Source organism: Nothoprocta perdicaria, unplaced genomic scaffold (genome assembly GCF_003342845.1).
Source record: "Nothoprocta perdicaria isolate Ctin4 unplaced genomic scaffold, notPer1 scaffold_47, whole genome shotgun sequence".
NCBI classification, from domain to species: domain Eukaryota; kingdom Metazoa; phylum Chordata; class Aves; order Tinamiformes; family Tinamidae; genus Nothoprocta; species Nothoprocta perdicaria.
This window is the reverse complement of record NW_020455721.1, coordinates 2555951-2578355: the sequence shown is the minus strand read 5'-3', so window position 1 is coordinate 2578355 and position 22405 is coordinate 2555951. Positions and strand designations below refer to the sequence as shown.

Below are 22405 nucleotides of genomic sequence, written 5' to 3'. Positions count from 1 at the left end.
ATACTCACTATTTTCATTTCAAGGAAAAATAATTGGTCAAAATGAGCAGAAAAAGAGAAAAAGCTAACTTCTGGCTAGCTGAGGTCTACGGCTTTGTTTCCTTGCTCTGTGTCCCTGGCGCAGCTTCTGGCTGTGCCCGATGAATGGGCCTGTGGACTCTTCTTGGGACAATGTGCCCTGCACTTCCCTGTGCTGAAAGGGACCTCATAGATCATCCAGTCCAATCCCACCCTGCTCACGCAGGGTCACCTAGAGCACGTGGCACAGGGCTGCGTCCAAGCGGGTTTTAAAGATCTCCGAAGAAGGAGACTCCACAACCTACCTGGGCAGCCTGTTCCAGTGCTCTGTCACCCTCACTGTCAAGAAATGTTTCCTTAAGATGGTCACTGTTTAGTTAGGAGTGTGTCCCAAAAGCATTTCCCATGGGATGCCTTATGGTAAAGGACTTGCTGAAGAGCCCTCCTAACTGGGACCAAAGCTCCTTACACCATATTGTACACCGTATTTCCTCCTCTGTCAAACTTTGCTATTGGTTTTTTGTTTGTTTGTTTTTGTTTCAAAATGTTTGAGTTGTGCTGAAAATTGCCTCACTCAGACTCTTTCTTATGGGATTGTTGCTGGGATTTTTCAAGTTACTGCTTTGACCTCATGGATCAAAGTAGCTTTTAAATTTGTTGCCTGCCGTGTCTATCCTTTGAATAGGAAAGGCAGTTTTACTGCAGTTGCTCTACGTGTTGTGCAGGTCGTGCATGTCCCAGCAGTTTCCACTTGTTTGCCTAGCTGGTAGTTTTTGAAGGGAATCTCGTTACCTCCTTCTGGTAGCAGGATTTGGAAATTTTCCCCCATGGGTATTATGAATAGACCAAATCCTTGTCATGGCTTTTTATGTTCAATATAGAACACGTTATAAAGCCTGTATTTACATATTCTAAATGTTAAGACAGCAGAATTGTCTTCCTGTTGCATAATCATTTTGGAACTGTTAAATTTTATTTTTACCTTTTTAAAACCCAAATAGTTACTTTGCTATGATGAAGCATTTGACTGCAAGCACGTATTTTAGTTTGAAATATCTCTTTACAAGATCAGTCTTTAAATTCTTAAGAATTATTCAACAATCCTATCATGCTATTCTGCCTTAACCAAGGCAAAAATGCAGAGGTCTAATTAATTGACCTGCCATGCTTCTCTGTGGACTGTTTGTCATTAAACATGAGCCTGTGTAGCGGGGTACCCTTTTTGAACTGCGTTGCTTGATCCCCTGCAGATCAAGCACCATGAACAATGTTTTATTTCATGGGGGAAGAGAAGCAACTGGTAGATTGGGGCATAAACGTAAATTCAGTCGCTACAGTTGGATTTTCTTTTGCAGCTTATCTGTTGGCAGTTTGAGCATGGGCAGGTTAGGTGTGGTTACCAAGTCCCACAAGGAAAATTTCCGTAGGAGAAGTGTAAGGTGAGAGCAGAAACACTGTTTCTGTGAAAGTCAGAGTGTTTAGTGATGGGGGAGAGAATTCCTTAGGTGTGAAGCAAGACGACCCGTACCCAGTAGCAATTAAAAACATTCCCCATTTATGTGAAGGTCTAAAGAGCAGGTAAAGTATTTACTGCATTTGGCTTGCTGTTTGATATTCAAACTGCATTGTTCACTCGGTGATAGCTGTGAATGTCCTGGCTCATGGAGCTACCTCTGTCTGTGAGGCACTAAGAGAGGCAGACCTGCCCCATAGATTGGGGTTGTTTTTTTGCCTTTCTTCTCCCCCTGCCCCCAAAGGAGGTTTCTGTACTCGTTCCACTTCTGTGGAATAAGCACAGCCTGCCTGCTGGCCTTCCTTTAGCCGTGCGTTTGGTGCGCTCTGCCTTTCCTTGGGGAATATTGAGCTACTTCTAGTGGGGCTTCTGAATTAACTGACAGCTCGGAAAGAGGTAGGTTATAAAATACTTACCTGTAAGATTGTATAGCAGTTCTGCAGTAGCAGTGGGTCCATGAAGTTCTGCATTCCGAAAAGCCCCACACAAATGAGCATCATCATCCTCAGCTGAAGCTTCGTCTCGCAGATTTGGCCTCTGAGCTGGCAGAGCCTGTGGCTCTCGCTCTGGTTAGACCTGCCTTGTGGCTCTCACTAAGGAGAGCTGCTGATGGAAACGCAGGCAGGCTCAACATCTCGGCCCGGGTAAATTTTCAATAATGAAGGTGGGCGTGTGTGTGTGTGTGTGTGTTTGTTTTCTCTTGGGATCTCTAAATGAAAATAAATCAATTTGCTCCTCCAGGTCATACATGAGAAATCCATAGTCAGTCTACCATGGTAAAATATGGAGAACACACTGCAGCTTAAGAGTGTTTTAAGGAAATAAATGTCTAAAGAGCAAAGTTAAATGACTGTATATAGTCTGCTCACACGTGCGGAAAAGGTGACTTTGTTTGGATACCAACACATGAAGTGGTTTTGCAGGACACTGTTACAGCTCCGCAAATCTGTCAGGCATGTGGAATCTCAATCTGTTCCCAGCCAGCTGCAGTCCTTGACTGAAATGATATTAAATCTGTTCATTAGAGCAGGCTTCCTGACAGCTTGTTTGCCTAATAGAATTACACTTGCTATTTGTAGTTTTTGAGCTTCCTCTACTGAGATCCAGTATTGTTCTCTTAGTTCAGGCAAGCAATCTGGCACTATTTATTTAGTCCTTAACGCTCTTAACTAGTCTTTTCTTCAAGCATCAGAAGTTCAGTCATTGTAAACTTTAGCTTCTCTTATACAGATGTCTGCTGAGTAATTCTGTCACCAAGGTCTGTACATTGACTGCTTGGAGTGCTGTTTCATTTACTCTTGACAGAAGATTTTTTCTTCTTCTTTTTAAAGCCAAGCTCGACAGATTTGTAAGAAGGAGATTTTCACAGCAGCAGGTCTTCATGGTTGGAAGAAGGAACCCTTGCTACAGCTTTCAAAATATTCAGTAATATTTTTTTCCCCTGCAGAAGGTTTTTTGTTTTTTCCCCAGTAATGTTACTCAGAAGTAGATTATCCAGAATAAAACTTAGCCTTGAGTGATTTGAGAGTGCTAGATAACATTTAACATGTTCCGTTTTTAGATATAATTTCATAGTATGAATTACCAAATCTGTAAATGAAGGGTTTGGAGGATGAGGGCACAGTTTGTTTTTAAGAATTCAACCATGTACTCTGAGAACAATATTAGTTTTTTTGCAACTTTACTCTTCGAGAGCAGACTAGAGCTGAAATCAGCTGCGTAGTACTGCACAAGAGAGAATGCACTTCTAAAGATGTTGTTCATTTCTGTGGTAACCAAGAGCATATATGAGATGAAACAAATTGGCATGATTCAATAATATGAACTTCTCTATTTTAAAAGGTGGAGTCCACAGGTGATGTGTAATTTTGATAGCAGCATTTGATGCCTGTCAACTGACAGCAAACAATGTCTCATCTCCTGAAGCTCTTTGAAAGGGAGATAATTTCTAGACCAGGATAATTTAGATACTTTATTTAGCTTTTAAAACATCAAATAAGAGGGAGGGGAAGGCCAAAATATTGAGTGTAAACAGGAATTAGTGATGTGATGCAGCCTATAGTTAGTTGACTGTTCATATTCCACTCTTATAACTAAAGAAATATCTGATAACCTGCCATTCTGTATGTACTCTTGTGCAGCTTGTAATACTTATTTTCCTGACAGACAATATTAAATGTTGTATTCTGCACTGCAGATGTGTAGGAGCAATGTGTCCACAGTTCATCGTGTCGAATAAGATTGTTCTTGTCTGTCCCTCCCTCCTGGTCTGTCAGGATTTTTCCCAGTCAATCCCAACCTCTGTCCCTGAATCTCATGCTTGAAATACAGAAGTGATAGATTTCAGAACAAAGCAATGAGACTTAACTCCTCGCTCGCTGTCCCACGCGTTCAGAGCAGGTGCTGGTATCTTTATGCTGACCAGTTGCAAGCAGGTTAGATGTTGAAAACACCTTTTTGCTCTGCTGCTTGGGTCTGCTGGCCTCAGAACAACTGAGAGCAGCCACTGGCAAGTTGGGCTTTGCCCTGGAGTTCTGTGCTAGAAGCTTCCTTTAAAAAAACAAAGAGTATGGATATGTGCTCCCTGGGTATGGTATTATAATGTATGTTTTGTTATGCAATCTTTTGCATTGAAGATAATGGGTATAGATAAGTATTGCAGCTCTATGTCGTTCTTGAGATTTGTAGATGTGTTCCTGCTGATCAAAACCCTTCCTGATTGATTCTAAAAATGGTAGTGCTTATGTGCAGTTAAACAGTCATGGATTTTAACTGCCCTAGAAGTGTGTCTTTTCTCTGAGTTCCTTTCATTTTATTATTTTTTTTGTATATGTTTCTACAGGTGTTTGCCTTTGATCACTGTTTTTGGTCCATGGATGAATCCAACACCACAAAATATGCAGGTAAATTGTTTTCTTTACATCTGACAGTGTAAGTGATTGGAGGATAGATGAGAGGGTGGTTTTCATTGATTTGTTTTTGCTGTTTCCATTCTATGGTGTGATCCCCAGATGGCTTGTTCACAAAAGGGGACTTTGAGAGGCCTTTAGTCATCCACGTGGTAGCTCTTCTGCTTAAATGCAAACTGTAAGAGGACCAACATAGTGCTTAGGAAGGATGATTTTACACCTAAGCTGGTATTTTCTTTTCCTTACATTCAAGAGCTTCTTGTGAGGAGCGCATGGCACTTGGGATGGATTTTTAGTATTCTGCCAGAAACCCATTGTGAGCACTGCTAGTGATAAAAGCGTATTTTCGCTGTCCTGCATTTCTGGGCATGAAAGAAGAGAAAAAAATCTTCAGAAGGTGTGAATATTTTGGATGTTTCCCATCATTCAGGTCATATAAGTATTAAGACATTGTAATATATGAAGGCCATATTAAATATGAATATGTTAAGTTAAATATAAAGTATATTTGTTCTATTAAATATAAAACACCTGAATGATAATCTAATCCCTAATCACCCTGAGTGATCCATTTTGACTTATTCCTCAGTCTGATGATTCCATACTGGACTGTCATCCCAGTGTTTACTTTTCTCTCATAATGTAATTTATATATTCTTATGACATATTACTATGTTAAAAGGAAACTTATTACTATGTTAAAAGGAAACTTATTTTGTTCAGGACAACTTTTTCCTGCATTTCAGAGCTATGGAAAAGAGGGGGGGAAAAAAAAACAAGGATTCAGTTAAGATACCTGTATTATGAAGATCTGTGGCTTTTAAGAAATCTTGAAGGGGGAGTGTAGCTTAAAATTTGAGATCACTGGTCTACCAAATTCATAGATGTGTCCCCATCTCTCTTCTATAGGCCTTATTATCAAATCCTAAGTCTCAAAAGCTGCACTCGATCATAGGTTTTGCTGTAATCCTTGCTTGCCGAAGTGGAATGGGGTTCCTTTGGGAAAGCAGCTCTGCTTTAGCCCATCCTTCGGGGCTGTGTTTGCACTGAGGAGCAAGGGCAGTGCTCCATGTTTGGAGCCCAGGCCAGCCGCCCCCCGGCACACACCACAGCGCCTCTTGTGCCCGCACATCTGGGTTCCCTTTTAAACAAGGGAGGTGACGCTTGGTGGCCACTCAGGCCTTGCCTTGGTGCACCTCAGGTGCGCAGCTGGGAGCTGCTCCGGGGGACTAGGCTGCTCCTCGGTACCAGAGAGGCCGGAGAAACACCCTGAACCAGTCAGACGAGTTTCTCTTTTGGTTTAACCAACCTCCAGGGGCATTCAGTGGGACTGCAGGCCAAAAACCATTTGAATTTGAGTCACAGCTGGATTGGTCTAACCTCTCTCTGAAGCTATAATTGGATTCTTCTCCGCTGGAGAACTGAAGGCTTTTTCCAGGGGCACACAGTCTGAGCAGCCCCCCCAAATGCTGCTGCATCTCTTGGCTCTTCTTGCTCCCACCTCTCCCCGGCGAAAATCGGGTGTTTTTCTTTTACCTGTTCAGATAATGTTCCTGTCTGAAAAAGAAACTTATCTTCCTAGTTTCTTTTTAAAAATATGATAGAAGTGTGGATTTCAAGTCTTGCATATGTAAAAAACAAACAAACAAACCCAATGTTTTCACCGATTTTTGAATAGTTTTGAAGTTATCTTGTGACTTGGAGCTCTTACATTCTAAAACATGATGAATTTGGCAGAAGAACAACAAGAAAAAAAAATCTTTTCCAGTCATAAGTTGCTGAATTGTTGGCTTGTTCATTTGCTTTTGCATGAGCTGATACTCCAAACTGATGTTTTTGTTTTGTTTGCAACCAAAAAAAAAAAAAAAAAAAAAAGTGATAAGATTTCAGCTTTTGTGTACTTGTAATAAAGTGCCTTAAATCTTTTCACAGCTTAGACTAAATTTCTCCACTGAACAAAATACAATGTATTTTTTTTTCCCTTGTGAGAATTGTTCTTCCTGGTCTAATGTAACAAAACCCATTTGGTCTAGGCACATAACAAATACAGATGTTAGTTTTTGAGCTGAACTGCCATCTCTTGGTTGGACACTAGGTTATGGAAGGGATGCTGATCAGGAAGCTAAGTGGGTTAGACACCTGCTGCCCAAGATACCTCAGTGTAGATGCCTACATTTGCTGTCACTACCAAGAGCAATGGTGATTTTATGACTGCTAAACAGTAATCATAGAATCATAGAATGCCCAAGGTTGGAAGGGACCTCAGAGGTCATCTAGTCCAACCCCTCTGCACACGCAGGGTCACCCAGAGCCCGTGGCACAGGGCTGCATCCAAGCGGGTTTTAAAGATCTCCAAAGAAGGAGACTCCACAACCTCTCTGGGCAGCCTGTTCCAGTGCTTTGTCACCCTCACAGTGAAGAAATGTTTCCTTAAGTTCCTGTGGAACTTCTGATGTTTCAGTTTGAAGCCATTTCCTCTAGTCCTGTCGCTGGCCACCACTGAAAAGAGGCCACCCCCCTCCTCCTCACTGCCTCCCTTGAGGTATTTATACACGCTGATCAGGTCCCCCCTCAGCCTCCTCTTCTCCAGGCTGAACAGGCCCAGCTCCCTCAGCCTTTGCTCATAGGGCAGATGTTCCAGGCCCCTGAGGATCCTGGTAGCCCTGCGCTGGACTCTCTCCAGCAGCTCCACATCCCTCTTGTACTGGGGAGCCCAGAACTGGACACAGTCTCCAGATGTGGCCTCACCAGGGCTGAGTAGAGGGGGATGATCACCTCCCTCCACCTGCTGGAGATGCTCTTCTTAATGCACCCCAGGATCCCATTGGCCTTCTTGGCCACCAGGGCACACTGCTGACTCATGGTCAACTTGTCGTCCACCATGACACCCAGGTCCCTCTCTGCGGGACTGCTCTCCAGCAGGTCCATCCCTAATCTGTACTGGTGTCCGGGGTTATTCCTCCCCAAGGGCAGGACCCTGCACTTGCCCCTGTTGAACCTCATGAGGTTTCTCGCCGCCCAGTCCTCCAGTCTGTCCAGGTCCCTCTGGATGGCAGCACAGCCCTCAGGGCTATCAGCTACTCCACCCAGTTTGGTATCATCAGCAAACTTGCTGAGGGAGCACTCCAGCCCTTCATCCAGGTCGTTAATGAATAAGTTGAACAGGACCGGACCGAGAACTGACCCCTGGGGGACACCACTAAGTACAGGCCTCCAGCTGGACTCCGCGCCACTGACAGCCACTCTCTGCACCCTGCCTTCGAGCCAATTCCTAATCCACCTCCCTGTCCACTCATCTATCCCACAAATGATTGCCAAGTTTAAGAAGTGTGTGTGAAACTTGAAACAACTACATCCAGAGTGCTTGTAAATGTGAGTCGTATGAGCCCTAAGTGTAAGCAAGCTATTAAGAGGTATGCGAGATTATCTCTTCAACTCTTTTGTTAGAGATTATTTAGTTTCTGAAATTTCCAAAGTGCTTCTGTGAAGTTTGAAGTACTTCAGTGGTCGTTGTTGTTTTAGGATAAATGTGAGTGAGAGATGTGAGACATTTTGGCCAATAGGGGTTGAAGCGCAAGCTTCATACACGTCACAAAATTACAGTGGAAGATTCAACAAGGGATTCTCAAGTACTAGTCTGCCCCGTTAATCATCACTGTCTGTGCAAAACCAAAATGTACCCATGGTGATAAGCTCAATAGCTAAACTGTTATGTCTAACATATTATTTTAAAGATTTGATCATCATGAGAGAAATAATAATAATAATAATAAAACCTTGCACTGCAGACAATGTGCATATGAATTCTAGTGTATGTTGACATATGTGGATACTTGTATGTTTTATTTTCTGTTATACAAAAGCAAAATTTATTCTGTGCTGGAAATGCTTATCTCTTACAGGATCTTCAAAGCTATCCCACTACGTGCTGGTTTTATTTTTTCACTTCAGTTGTTGTTTGATCTATAATATTGCCAGCACTGTTTTGAATAGGAAGATTTCTGTTTGGGAATAGTTAATCCTGTGGGTGATTTAATAGCATTTTGCAGATTCCAAAGGAGCCTGATCTGATCTTGAAACAGGACTAGTTTCTTTCTCTTAAATGAAAGTTCGTCTGAGATATAATTGTCTTTGTTTTGTAAGTCAAAGGTTTATTTTATTGCAGTAATTTCCCTTGTGGATTCATATTCAGGAAGTACAAGGAGTTTATTCCAGTTTCAAAGTTACATTCTCTTTCCAATATTTGAAGATACTGGGGATTGTTGGTGTGAAAACCTAATGCTGTGTGCTTAGGTCCTAGCTTATATCCCAATAATTCCACAGGTAGCAAGCACTACATGGGCCTTTTTTTAATAGTGATGGTACAGAAAGAGGCTACTGGTGGGACAGTGAGTGCAGGGCTGCTTTATGTAGCACCAAGGTGGGTGCCTTGCTGCTCTGAAGCCATCCAGCAGTATCGCTGATGTGGACAGGGAAGGACACCTGGATACCTTTGTGTGAAGAGCAGCTTCTGCAGAAGGGTCTTTGCGTCTCTCCACAGCACCAAATTCCCTATAAAGACAGTGACAGCCTGGAGCCCGTAGGAAGCTTCTTCCTACGAAGCCTCTTTGTTAGCAGTGCTTTGGCATCAGAAGCTGCGGGAACTGTTTGATTTCTGGCCTTAGAGAGTGCAAGATGCAAAAACCCATTTGCTTTTTCACCGGAGCAAAAAACTTTTTTTTTTTATCTCCTGTTGCAGCTTCTTGTTTGGAACTTGCTACTCTCACTCATGTTGTCTTATGACTCCCCCTATTATGAGTTTTTGTGAAGTTTGAAAAAGTGTTTGTAGTTTAAATTCAATGCTTTATTTTTTATCGTTGTTTTTTTCCCCTCCAACTAATTAGCAAGTAGAAGGAGGGTTACTCTTTATGCTGAGAATGTTCCTGACTAGTGTGTAGCTGTATCACTCCCAGCCAGGAATGGTTATAAAACTCCGAGTTTGGGCTGGTTATCACATGCTCCCACTGTGCCTCTTTTCTGATGATTTCATTTTGAAAGATGCAGTTGAGAAATCACTGAGTATAAGTACAAGCTTACTTGGAAAGGGAAAAAAAAGGGCCCGTGAAATAGATTTTTGAGAAAATGAAGAAATTTGGTTATAGGACAAAGTAAGTTTGACTTAAGCTGGTGGGGGATAAGTGCGGCCTGATAGACAGCAGGGAAGAGGATTGGAGAAAAAGCAAAAGAGCTTCCACCAATTATTTTTTCATGGACTTGAATGAGTCAGGAGTAGGTTCCTGATAAGGCTGTACCTGCCAGCCTTGGAAAGCATCGAGATAAATAACGGCGTGATGCTCCGGTGGAGGGGAGGGCATGGAGAAATTTGTGGAGCAGAGAACATGGAATTCTTTTTACCAGCAGCCCCAACACCAAGAGCCTCTTAAGCTGAAGTGAAATGGCGCGAGGGAAATAAATCCTTTAGTGTGGGTCAGATTCAAGAGATGGTATAACTAATTACAAGAGCTGTGAGGCAGGTTTGAAGTGTTTAAATCCCCTCTACTGACCTCCTCCTGTAGCCATTTATCCCTGCATTGATTTTTTTTTCCTTTTAAACTTTCTAAACTGCATCAAATTTGGCCAGAAATCTCTCAGATCTGTGTTTCTGCGAGACTGAACAACTGACTTTAGCCTAAGGTTTAGTTCAGTATGAAAGGTATATGCTGACTACTGCTCTTCCATTAGCTATATTAAGAGGACACTAACCATAGGAAATGTTTAAAGAGCTCTAGGCTCCTACTCCCATGAGGGATTTTAAGTTGTGGCAGGACAGTCTGAGTGTCTGTATCCCCAACTTGCCCACGTGAACTCCTCAGCAGAGTTCTTGTTCTTCACGTCTTGTAGGCATCTCTTTTCTGATTTCAAATGACTTCTTTTAAAACTTGTCTCAGAATTGTTGTTTGAAAAACTTCTAAAGCTGAAAAGCAGAGCTTTCAATACTTCTTATCTCAGCAGATCAAGTTTTATTTTAACCATTAGTTCATTGAACTACTGTACTGTGATTTGTTGCTGTCGAGAATTGCTACCTGTTAAAATGTGAGCTAGTATGTCTGTAAAAATGAAACCTAACCTGGAAACAATATAGCAGTTCCTATCAGCCTCACGATTTATTTTATGGTGTGTTGTACATAAAATACATAGCTGTTTCATGTGTTCTGGCTGGGGTTTTGGTTGCGAGAAATCTTTCTCAGCTGCTCGTTGCTAGTCCTCAGAGTATCTGAGAAAGATGGAACATCTTTTTGTTTGTACAGAGTTTGTACAGACTTGTCTAAGATATGGAAAGTGTGAACTAAGCTTTAAAAAGAAGCAAATTTTACAGGCACAAAGAATCTCTTTTCATCTACGCTTTGGTAGCAATAAAAGTATGGGAAGAAAAAAGCATGAATTTGGGGCAAGATTTTTTCTAGGTTGCCTTAAAAGCATTTGTGACAAATTTACGAGAAGTTTCTTGCATGGTTACATGAAAGTTTCTGATTTGTTTCAAGCTACTGCCTTCTGATAAGCCAGAATGTGATTGCAGCTGGAGAGGATAATTATTGTCAGACGATGCATCACTCAACACATACATTATGATTGAATAATCAAATTGAATGAAAAAATACTAGAGTGGAGATGGAATTTCTTAAGTACAACAGTCTCCTCTGTTTTTGATTCTTCTATTCAGTGTTTCTGAACTGTTAATTTGAACTCTGCTAATCCAAGAAAAACAGTAACGTTTTAGAATTTTAGAAGTTAAATTTGGAAGTTATACGCAGATGATCTTTGCTGTAACAGATTTTCTTCTACAGCAAGAGACATTAAAGGAAATAAGCATAATATGTGGAATTTTTAGTTCTGTTTACCTGTGTAAATCATTCCATAGTCATTGCACAGATTGTCCCAATAGCATTTTATGGATTACCTAGTACTCAAAGATTGTAAATATTCTCATGCAATGTCTAAACAGACAGCTAAATAGGTTTTTGATTCCAGTAAGTGTGTTCTGTTTTGGGAACTGTGGCAATCATTAACACCGCCCTGATGCAAAATAATTTCTCATAACTGACAAATATTTCAGTACAGCTAAACCAGTAAGTCATTGTCCGTAGAAGAGATAAGCAGATGACGTGGCTTCACAGAGTCACCAGGCAGTGCATTTAAGCTTAAAATCAAACACCAGAGTAGATATGAATATGGCCTTTAGCACAGATCCTGTTTTGGGCGTCCGCGCAGATGGCAAAGCTCCCAGGTCAGAGCTCCAAACGGGCAACCCCTCAACCTTGGCTGTGGTGTGCAAATTCTGAATAAAAACCCCATGCCCATTTTCATATTTTATATCTGAAAGTTTGAAGGATACCAAAATTGTCTGTCTGGAACCAAGAGAGGATTTTCAGACTGTAGCTGATGTTTCAGGCTATGGGTTTGTCAGGATATGTACTTAAACAAATTTGCTTTGAAATCTCCTCACCTAACAACCTGCCTTTCCTTCCTTGGTTATCATCAGAATACTTTTGTCTTGCTTACAGCAACACCATGGCACAGGTTTAAAAATAATAGCAATGAGTGAAACTTATTGCCAGTTCTTAAGAGAAAAACTGCTGCTGCTGCTAGTGTAACTCTTGTTGTAGCTATAGTATCCTAGTTCATTAATGTTTTTCTGCAATCAGTTTAGTCTGTGATTACACATTTTTAATCACATTGTTATTTTTTTAAATCACATAATTAAATATTTTTATTACAAAATTTCCCCTAAAATAATATAAAATCCAGGGACCTACACTGTTTACCAAGTGTGCAACTTAAACCCTCAGTTACTGAAGTAGTATTTGCCTCACAGGAAAATGATCAGTAGATTTAAACACACAACTTATTATACTTGTTATAGGCAGCCAGATTTAATTTAATCATTTGGTTGCATATGAAAGCATTTAATCCTTACCAATCCTTACCTTATCAACAGTAGAAATAATTTCTGAATTCCTTTTCAGTGAAATGCGACCTGTTTTCTTTTACTGTTTTAAATTAATTTAAAAAATATATTATTTTGTAGGTCAAGAAGTGGTGTTCAAGTGCCTTGGAGAAGGAATTCTTGAAAAGGCCTTTCAGGGATATAATGCTTGTATATTTGCCTATGGACAGACAGGTGAGAGAGTTTCCTGTGATAAATGGAGAGAGTAGAACATAAATATAAAACTAGGTAATGTCAAAAAAAATTTAGAAACATTATAAAGTTAAACCTCAATATTAACTAGGATGCAGTTTTCCATTTTATTGTAGTGATTTGTATTTACTTCTTACAAATTGATGCTCTGTGTAAGCACAATGAGCTCAGCAAAGCCAGGCACTATAATATTTGGTATCTCTTGCAGTCACTTTCTAAGCCTCAAAATAGTTCATACCAAGGCTCATTTTGTGTTAAAGAGGATTGCAAATCATGCCCTGCTGAAGGGATTTATTTCTCTCTCTCTCTGTGTCTCGCTCTCTCCTTCCCTTTTTTTCTTTTCTTTTTTAGCCTGCATCTGATAATATCGCGTTGTTCTGATATGAGCTTCTGGAGGAGTATAAAGAGAATTCAAAAATGTGCTTCATAAACAAAGTAACCCCAAAACTGCATTCTCAAGCATTTTCTTTTCCTTTTTCCCTTAGGTTCAGGAAAATCGTTTTCAATGATGGGCAATGCAGAGCAGCTGGGTCTGATCCCACGGCTCTGTTGTGCTTTATTTCAGAGAATCTCTGTGGAAGAAAATGAATCTCATACTTTTAAAGTTGAAGTGTCCTATATGGAAATCTACAATGAGAAGGTTAGAGATCTCCTTGATCCAAAAGGGTGAGTAATTTTAGTTGTGAAATATATGGTGCATAATTGGATTCCTGACCATGATTATCCACGTGCAGAGCTACATAGGTTAGCTTATGAGTGGATTTTAGACTTAATTAATGTATCTCAATACAATGTGGAAAACATATGAAGAATAGTAGATTTAGCAAGTTTCTGGGGGAATTTTGGTTCTCTTTTTTGTCAATAAGCCAAGTAGGTTTGGTTCTAAGGTTTTGTTCCAGCTACAAGCTGGGGGATGATGATGTGGAGCATTACAAAAAAAAAAAAAAAAAAAAAAAAATTAAAATAGACATTGACCGAAACCTGTTAGATTAATTTATCATTTTTTTTCCTGAAGCCTTTTCCTCTGTTATTTCAATTAAAAGGCATAGCAGATTGACTTCTGCTCTACAGATACTATTTTGTCATTTTAAATTATTGTTTTTGCTTTCTAATAAATAAAGCTCACTCTGGTGGTTTGTGCATAAAACCTATTTTACTCCACAGGAGTCGGCAGTCACTTAAGGTTCGAGAGCACAAAGTGCTGGGCCCCTACGTGGATGGCTTGTCTCAGCTGGCTGTTACAAACTTTGAGGTAAATAGAAACCGCTCACAAGCGAATAAATAACTTGTGTGTACATAAGTAATAGCAATCTTGTGACAAACTGGTATCTATCCAGGTGTTTCACAAAGATCTCCTCTAGTGTTTAAGATCGTTTCATCTAGAAGCATTAGATTCTGCTTTATATTGGTTAAAACGTAACAGCTGTGGTATGGTTTTTTTGATTGATATGCTACATACAAAGCACAGAATACACAGGAAATCAGAGGCTCTTAAACAAAAATATTAAGTCTTATAGCATGTATTCCAGCATGGATAATTATTTTTGTCCATTGAATGCAACCTAGTTCTTTACAGATATTAATTGTATGAGAATGTATAATATAGCATGTATCATTCATATTTTAATTCACAGCACCATATGAGCCCACTTGGGTTCCTGATTCCATTAAATATCTGTTGATGTTGCAGAAGCCAATGAACAACTTAACTGCATTAGAGAATAATTAAAGCAGGTCTCTTGTGGGAATTGCATAGCCCTTTCATCGGTGCATACTCTGAGCTGTAAACTGCTTTCACACTTCTGGTGAATTATGTACTTTGAAAGCAGATCCGATTTGTTCAGATTTAAGATATTTTGTTAATGCCTAGTTTCTGGCTGATGACTTCTGTAAATTGCCTGGAAAGACTCAGCAAGCACATGAGTCAGACTTAGCTTAAGCATCTTTGCTCTTACATGTGTGGAAAGGTGCAGCCTCCAGCTGGGGTACCCTCAGAGCCAATTAAGTGAAGAAGGTATTAGGGCGATTTGCTCGAGAGACATGTTGTGTTCATTTATGTAAGTGGAGCTATGAGTGTAACACAAATATGATTTGTATTGTGGTTGTTGCTGACACGTTTCAGCAGCAGATCAGAAGAATGTGCATTGCATGTTGTTCCAGCACCTGATATGCTGGTGTAATTTAAGCTCGTTGGGTGAAACTACATCCTGCTCATACCTGTGCATCTCAAATATACAAAGACGTTTCTTGTTACTTCTGCCTTCCCTGCTTCCTCTTTCCCACACCTACATAACGTTCCATCTAAATGGGCATTTTGTTCAGCAAGCACAACCCTTGCTTTTATCCTAGCATTACCTTTTATCCCTTTTTGCTGTAGGATATTGAGTCACTGATGTCGGAGGGAAACAAATCTCGAACAGTTGCTGCAACCAACATGAATGAAGAAAGCAGTCGCTCTCATGCTGTGTTCAATATCATAGTGACTCAGACACTGTATGACCTGCAGTCTGGTGTATGTATTTCTGTTGACTCATTTATGAAATGAAGATGAATTCTTTCTCTCTCCTTCATTTGGACACTGGATATTTTCAGTTTGAATAATGATCAGTTACAAAACACGCTCTTTGCATTGCTGCCCCAGCGCATGCTCTGCAAGGTATGAGCGGTATCACTTCATGGGGGATAAAGCTTTAAGGACACAAACACCTACCATTTTAAAACTGGACCTGTCTCAGCTTCCAAGCCCCCCAAGCTTTTAAGGGTCACCGCATTTCATGGAGATAATTTGCCACATGATATTACAATGTCTTTAACTTGATCTGTAGTGGAAGAGAAGATTTCAGAATATTTCAGAATATTTAAGGTTGGAAGGGACCTCTACAGATCATCTAGTCCAACCTTCCTGCTCAAGCAGGCACACCTAGAGCATGTGGCACAGGGTGGCATCCAGGCGGGTTTTGAAGACCTCCAGAGAAGGAGACTCCACAACCTCCCTGGGCAGCCTGTTCCACTGCTCTGTCACCCTAACAGTAAAGAAGTTCCTCCTCACCTGGAGACGGAACTTCTTGTGTTTCAGCTTGTGGCCATTACCCCTCGTCCTATCGCTGGCCACCAGTGAGAACAGCCTGTCCCCTTCCTCCCTGCATTCTCCCTTCCTGAACTTATACATATTAATCATATCCCCTCTGAGCCGTCTCTTCTCCAGAGAAAAAAGGCCCAGCTCGCTCAGCCTCTCTTCATACGAGAGATGTTCCATTCCCTTAATCATGTTTGCTGTTTTGACTTTCTTCCTCTTTCTCTAGTCTTTAACACAAGTCACTGCTTTTTCTTTGCTATGCATACATGATTTGCTTAGCAGTACAGCTAAATTTTAATGCCATGGGGCCCAGCAATAAAAAGTATTTTGGCAAAAGCCTAAGATTGAGAAAACACTGGAATAATGAGGAGAGAAACCAGATAAAGCAAAAAGTTGGATCACTTTTTAAGATTGTTCTGCCACTGTGAAACTTCTTAGGTGTTAACTGTTGAAGTTAGTGTGCTTTAGTGGTTTGCTATGCCAGTGAAGTTATCCAAGTCACAGCAGTGCTCATTCTGTCTCATTAGTGTAGAATAAAAAAAATACGACTGAAACTTTAAAAGAGCTTTTTAAAACTACTGCTTATTCTTGCTTGTGTGTATAAAGTCATACTGTAACCCTTAGTATTATGAATGGCAGTGTTTAATGGTGCTAAAATCAGATCTGCTGGTGTGCATTTTCTTTTTGTGCGTTCACGTTCTTTGCTGCTTTCCTCCCGTGTTTCAACTGTGCAGAATTCCGGAGAGAAGGTCAGCAAGGTCAGCCTGGTGGATTTGGCTGGCAGTGAAAGAGTGTCCAAAACGGGAGCTGCGGGAGAACGTCTGAAGGAAGGCAGCAATATAAACAAGTAAGGCACTGGCACGTGCTGATTGCAGGGCCTAATCTTCTAAGGATGGCTGTTGTTTCTCTCATGTCCTGTCTTGGTGTGCTTGCCACAAGTCTGTTCATACAATATGCCTAGTCAAAACCAGTGAAATATGTCTTTTTTGATTGCTCTTTGCTTAAACACCATGCGTTTTCATTGGTGTAGGGACCCTGATTCATCCTTGACTCAGATGAGGACTACATGAATTTTATCTGGAAAAAGTGACAACAACACTCTTTAATTAAACATATACTTTTTGTGATTCACTTATCCACCCTGTCCTCGGGCTCATGTATTTGTCTCATCGTATGCCCAAAGAAGAATGTGAAGTTGCAGAGCTGAATGGCTTTTTTCCAACATGTATTAAAATGTGTAAGAGTATTAATTCCCACCAAAAAAAAAAAAAAAAAAAAAAAAAGGCTAGAATGAATCTGTGCAAGTTTAACGTTGCCTTGGGCATTTGCATTCAAGCAGTAACAAGTTTCAAGGCCCTCTTTTACCATAATTACTGTGTTATTCTCCAAAAGCAAGAATTTAGTACAATATTACTACTGTCTCAATTCATTTTTTCCCAGGAAAATTAGTACACTTAAACTATAAGGTTAAAAGCTGCTGCTTTTTTCAATTTAATTTTTAAATGTTACAAAACTTCCTGTTATTCTCAGTTGACAGTGTCAGCAAGAACTGTGCTTGGACAGCACTCATGCTAAAAATGATTTTAAGGTACTATTTTTAGAGTTTTAGCCTGTTTGTTCTTTATAGCATAACCTCTAATTCATAATATGTTTACTGTGTCATACTGGTAACCAGGCTGGTGTGGAGTCCATGTGCCATGAAACGATATGATTCAGTCATCTTTCCCTGCAGATTACTAGTCAAATTCAGAACAGGTTGACCAGGAACTGTTCTTGTCTTGCACATAAACAGAAGTGAAGCTAAATGTTTCTTTCTAATTTTTGAGGAAGAATTCAAATGCCAACTCCTAGAACAGATGCAACAGATACTAACAAATTAAAAGTCTTACTGGAAACCTCTTATACTCAAGCTGTCTATCTTGCTGTCTATTGAGCTGACGTGTAAATACACATGCACACACATATGTATAAAGTAACATCTTGGGTTGTGTTAGCATGTGCTGGATAAATTTATGAGATCAAAAATAGAGTTGCTGGAATTAAACTGAAAAAATTGCTGCTTGTGCTTTGCTTTATCACCCTGAAGAAGAACATGGCGATGTCGTGGCTGTTTCTGTGTTTATACGAAGGGGAAAGGCCGCGGTTCAGCTGTGCCCGCCGCACCGTGTGGTGCCACGTCCAAGCAGCCTCTGCAGGCTGCTTTGCCCCTCGTGGCGGTGTGACAGCAGGTAGGGACCACGCTGGCCTCCTTTAAGCCCCAGCTCTGGCTGGTTTAGGACAGCGTGGTGCAGACGGGCCGTCAGTGAGGAGGATTTATTGCCAGTGAGGTAGTTATGTGGCTTATATCAATGGCTCTGTGAAGTTGTGATCCCAAAGAGGGCTTCTGTTTTGCCTATGAGCCTGTGCACATTGCCCTTAGATTATGAGGAAGGTTCAGGGTATCTCTGCTCATTTTGTTTTTGCTCTCCTTAAGGGGCTTCCCATAATTCATAAGGAAGCTGGATGTGCCCGTTGCTGCCCGGGATGTACTAGCTCCTCCATGAGCCTCTAAACGCAGGTGCCTCCCAGCACTTTGCAGCGCAATCAAAGAATTTCTAGAATGCGTGAGTAGGAGGAAGTAGAATAAAAAAAGTGTCAATTAGCAGCTAGGAAGGTGTTTTCAATAAACAGTCTGTAATTTTATTTCTGGTTAGTAAGTGTCACCAGTCATCTGAATGAGAAAAGAAGCCTTTAAAAATGGGTAGGGAACTGGCTCCAAAATGATTGTAGGGATTGTTCTTTTTATGTTCAGTGTTAACTAGTAATTAAAAAAAAAAAAAAAGGTCCTGCCTTTTAAAGAGCAGATGGAGATCTTAGGAAACCAGCTTGGATGGGTGTTGCTGAGGGATAGGGGCCCTCCCCTGAGGTGAGGGATGGCGCCTCACCTCAGGCCTGCCCCGGACAGCAAGGGAGAGCCTGGCCACGCTTACGGGACAGGGAAAATGGGAAGTTTGCGGAAATAAATAGGGACTTCTCCGCAGCCTGTCCTGGGCAAAGCCACTGGTTCTGTACCTGCCTCAGTCTGTGGGGTGCGCTTCTGTAAGCGTCGTGGGGTAGGGTCAGCGCCATGACAGGTCTGCGCGGCGCTTAGCGCGAAGCAAAGCGGCCGCCCAGTCCTGGGATTGTTGTGGTGCCGCTGATTCTTTTCATACTCTTCTTACAGTCTTTAAACAGCAGCTTTGTCTTATGCAATCTCAAGAATAAAAGACTGCAGTTCCACTTTCATTGGCAATTAGTCCTAAAATAAATTGGTATTTATGAGAAGCAGAAGGATGATCGCATCTCTTAATTCTGTGTAATAAAGTGATAATTGCTCACTTTTTAAAATACTGTGTCTATAGCTAGAATTGGTGTTACAGACCTGTTGTGAAACAGTTTGTGGCAGACTTTTGTAAGCCCTGTTTTTTTTTTTCCATCCCTCATCCCTAGTGCAAATAGTCCTTGTTCTTCTCCTTTCCCCCAATTTTTCGCTTCTGTTTTCACATTTCCCCTCATTTCAAAAGAGAAGGAGGAAAATAGGGCAGAGAGTTTTTCTAACCCGATGTTTCCTTAAGGCAGCCTCCACTGGGCCTGCGCTGCCAGTGCTTTTGAGCTGTGCTGTGGGAGGCTGCTATGGATCACCCACTGCTTGTTCTTCCACGATCAACTTGCTACCGTCTTGACCCTTCGAGAGGAAAAACCCAAAAGGATGGAGTAGGGAAAAGTACATTCGGAGATGACTACTTGATTACTTTGAATACAAAGATGACTAAATGATTACTTGACTTTCTAATTGCAACCCTACTAAAGTGCTCCTTGAGAGTTATGGGAATTCATGGGGTAATTGAGCCTTGTAGGAGGAATCAATATCCCTCTTGGGCTCTGGCACTGTCTGTTTTAGGATTCCTTAGGCATCTGTTCATTACGTCTTTACTGCTTTGGATCTTTTGATTTAAATGTTCTCAGGATCCTGGACCAACTCATTATCTTAATATACATCTTAACATACCTCAAGATCTTCCCTGTTGTTTATAGTTTACCCTAGGTTCTATAGCAGTTGGAATATATAATATATAGATGTTTTGCAAAGTTTGCTAATACAGTCACACTGTCTTTTTAGGTAGAAGCGGTACAAGTTCCAATTTGCTTATTCTCCTTGCTATTGTAGTGTCATTTGGGGTGTCTGATAAGTAATTTAGGACTTTCTTTACCTGCTCTATTTTTCACAAAAAATTTTGGTAACAAGAGGACTGTTTGGTCTTTACTTTTTTTCCAAAAAAACTAGTGAAACACCATCTCGTTTTTAGATCAGCCCATTTGTCAAAGGACTTCCCAACTGGGCTCTTGCGATGAGAAGTTCTTCATTGTCATGTGCTGGCTGCTTGGGTGCTGCTCCACCAGGGCAGACTAGTTCTGCTGGGCTACAGCTGGTTTTGTCTTGAGATTGCCTCCTCATGAGTAGGGAATTGTTTAGTTTTAGTTTGTTGTTAAGCTGCTAGTGTTCCTAAAACATTCCTCATAGAGACAGGATATTTTTGTTGTGCTGCCAACACTGACTCGTAATAATGTCATGGGGCAGAGAGTCCAAGATGGAAAGATTTCTAGTCTCTGGGAAACAGTAGATGTCTAATCTGAGTCAGTAGCTCTCACTGTACTAAAACAGTCATGGCCTTTTAAAACTTGTTAAAATACTTGAATATTTTAACTTAATTTTCCTGGGACTTGGCCTTGTTGCCAGAGGAGATGAGGTATTTTAGATATCTTTTTGTTCTCTACGTGTAACTTCGTGTAACTTTCATAGATATTTTGCCCTGGTTTCAGTTGTTCTATGATATTGTAAAAACTGGATGTAGATTTCTGGAGAGCACAAATTCAACTCCAGCCACCCCCTCTCCTCTGTATTTATTAAATCCACATTTGGAATATGTGCTCAGAGGTGTTCTGCTGTGTTGCCTTTATAGATCACTGTCGACACTGGGCTTGGTTATATCCTCACTCGCTGACCAAGCAGCAGGGAAGGGGAAAAGCAAGTTTGTGCCTTACAGAGACTCTGTGCTCACCTGGCTTCTCAAGGTAATTAATGCTCCCTTCACCCTGCTCACAAGCTGCCAGGTTGGGAGTGTTTGTGGTTTGTGGGGAGAGATGAGAACTAAGGTGCTCTCATCTACAAGTTGCTCCAAGTAATTTGCAGACTTTAATGTAGACAGTGGTAATTCTGTGTACAGGCGTAATTGGCCTATTCTAAGTTATAGTAGAATCCAAGCCGGTGGAGATGGTTGGAGAAGTTTATGGATTATATTTGGATGCAAAGTAATTGGCATATTTCAGTGTCTAACTAAAGCTTTGCATTTAAAATGTGTTCATAAAGGCATTTTATAGTTACAGAACAATTTTTAATCGTTCAACTTGCTGTGAATGTGTCCTACAGGACAACTTGGGAGGAAACAGCCAAACTGCCATGATAGCCACAATCAGCCCGGCCGCGGACAACTACGAAGAAACGCTCTCCACTCTGAGATATGCAGACAGAGCCAAGAGGATAGTTAATCATGCCGTGGTGAACGAAGATCCAAATGCCAGGGTCATCAGAGAATTACGTGAAGAAGTTGAAAAACTGAAAGAACAGCTCTCTCAAGCTGAGGTAGCTATTCATGATACAGTATATACGGAGTTACTCGAAGAAATGTTACAGACTTTGTGAAGATCAGCTTGATATTTAAGTCTTACAAAAATGAGGAAAAGAGAATTATATTATTTTTAAAATAATTTGTTTCCTGAGATAGTTCCAATATAATATTTCTTGTTTTTTAAAATATCTTTTAAATCAGGACACCATAGTACAGCTGTTATATAGAATAGGCCATTCTATAAGAATTTTATGTCAATCATTAAATGATGTAGCACAAATAAGACCTGTAATCCATCTTTATAACATAGAGCTACTGGTGAAAGCTTCGCCTCCAAACTGATGGAGTGTATAATGTCAAATGGAAAAGTATGAAAAACTGTGTATTTGGTATTGGACCTAAAAATACATGGAATGTTTCTGTCCTTTGTCTGTGAAAGTTAATTAAGAATGGATGGAAGTGCAACACTGAAACCATCAGCAATGGGCATTACAGATCAATACCTATCACAATTATTTCTGCTAATCTTACCCTCCAAACAGGTATATTTATTAGAGTAGGAATATTTTTGATGTTTGGGGAAGCTAACCATTGCAATGTAGGACTACGCTTTAGATATTTTTTGAAACAATATTGGTCAGTCCTTCACTCCCAAAACACACAAACAAATGAAAAACAAACTAACCCCAAAACTTATTTCAGTGTAACTATGAGTGGTGCTTAAACTTGACGTTCATGTAAGGAATTGTGTTTCTTGCATGGATAGTACCTTGCAAGTGGAAGTGGGAAAGTTTGCCATGGAAAGAACCCTTTCACTTTTTTTCCTCAGTAAGAATCTATATTTCTACTCTAACCACAATTTAAGTCGCAACAGATTTCTATGCTTAATTATTGGCACCTGGTAAATTGGCAGACTGTGATTAAGCACAGTCAGTAGGAAGGTATCCAGAGTTTTTTATATTTGTTCTCTTCTCTCATCCCTTAAAACCTTCTGTTCAAAACAGTTATAGGCGAGGCTGCTAAATTGTTCCTGATGACTGGAAATCTTCAAGTTCCTTGTTTCTGCTTC

At 40.6% G+C, this 22405-nt stretch overlaps 1 protein-coding gene across 1 annotated transcript in view; it reads left to right on the top strand.

Annotated features, from left to right (window-relative positions):
- KIF13A (kinesin family member 13A) overlaps nucleotides 1-22405 on the top strand; it is a 101520-nt gene that overhangs the window by 40623 nt on the left and 38492 nt on the right. The window contains exons 4-11 of the mRNA XM_026047010.1: nucleotides 4373-4433; nucleotides 12505-12597; nucleotides 13101-13281; nucleotides 13780-13867; nucleotides 14993-15127; nucleotides 16426-16538; nucleotides 20671-20782; nucleotides 21138-21350. Coding sequence (XP_025902795.1) covers nucleotides 4373-4433; nucleotides 12505-12597; nucleotides 13101-13281; nucleotides 13780-13867; nucleotides 14993-15127; nucleotides 16426-16538; nucleotides 20671-20782; nucleotides 21138-21350 — 996 coding nt within the window. The remainder of the gene's footprint in view (nucleotides 1-4372; nucleotides 4434-12504; nucleotides 12598-13100; nucleotides 13282-13779; nucleotides 13868-14992; nucleotides 15128-16425; nucleotides 16539-20670; nucleotides 20783-21137; nucleotides 21351-22405) is intronic.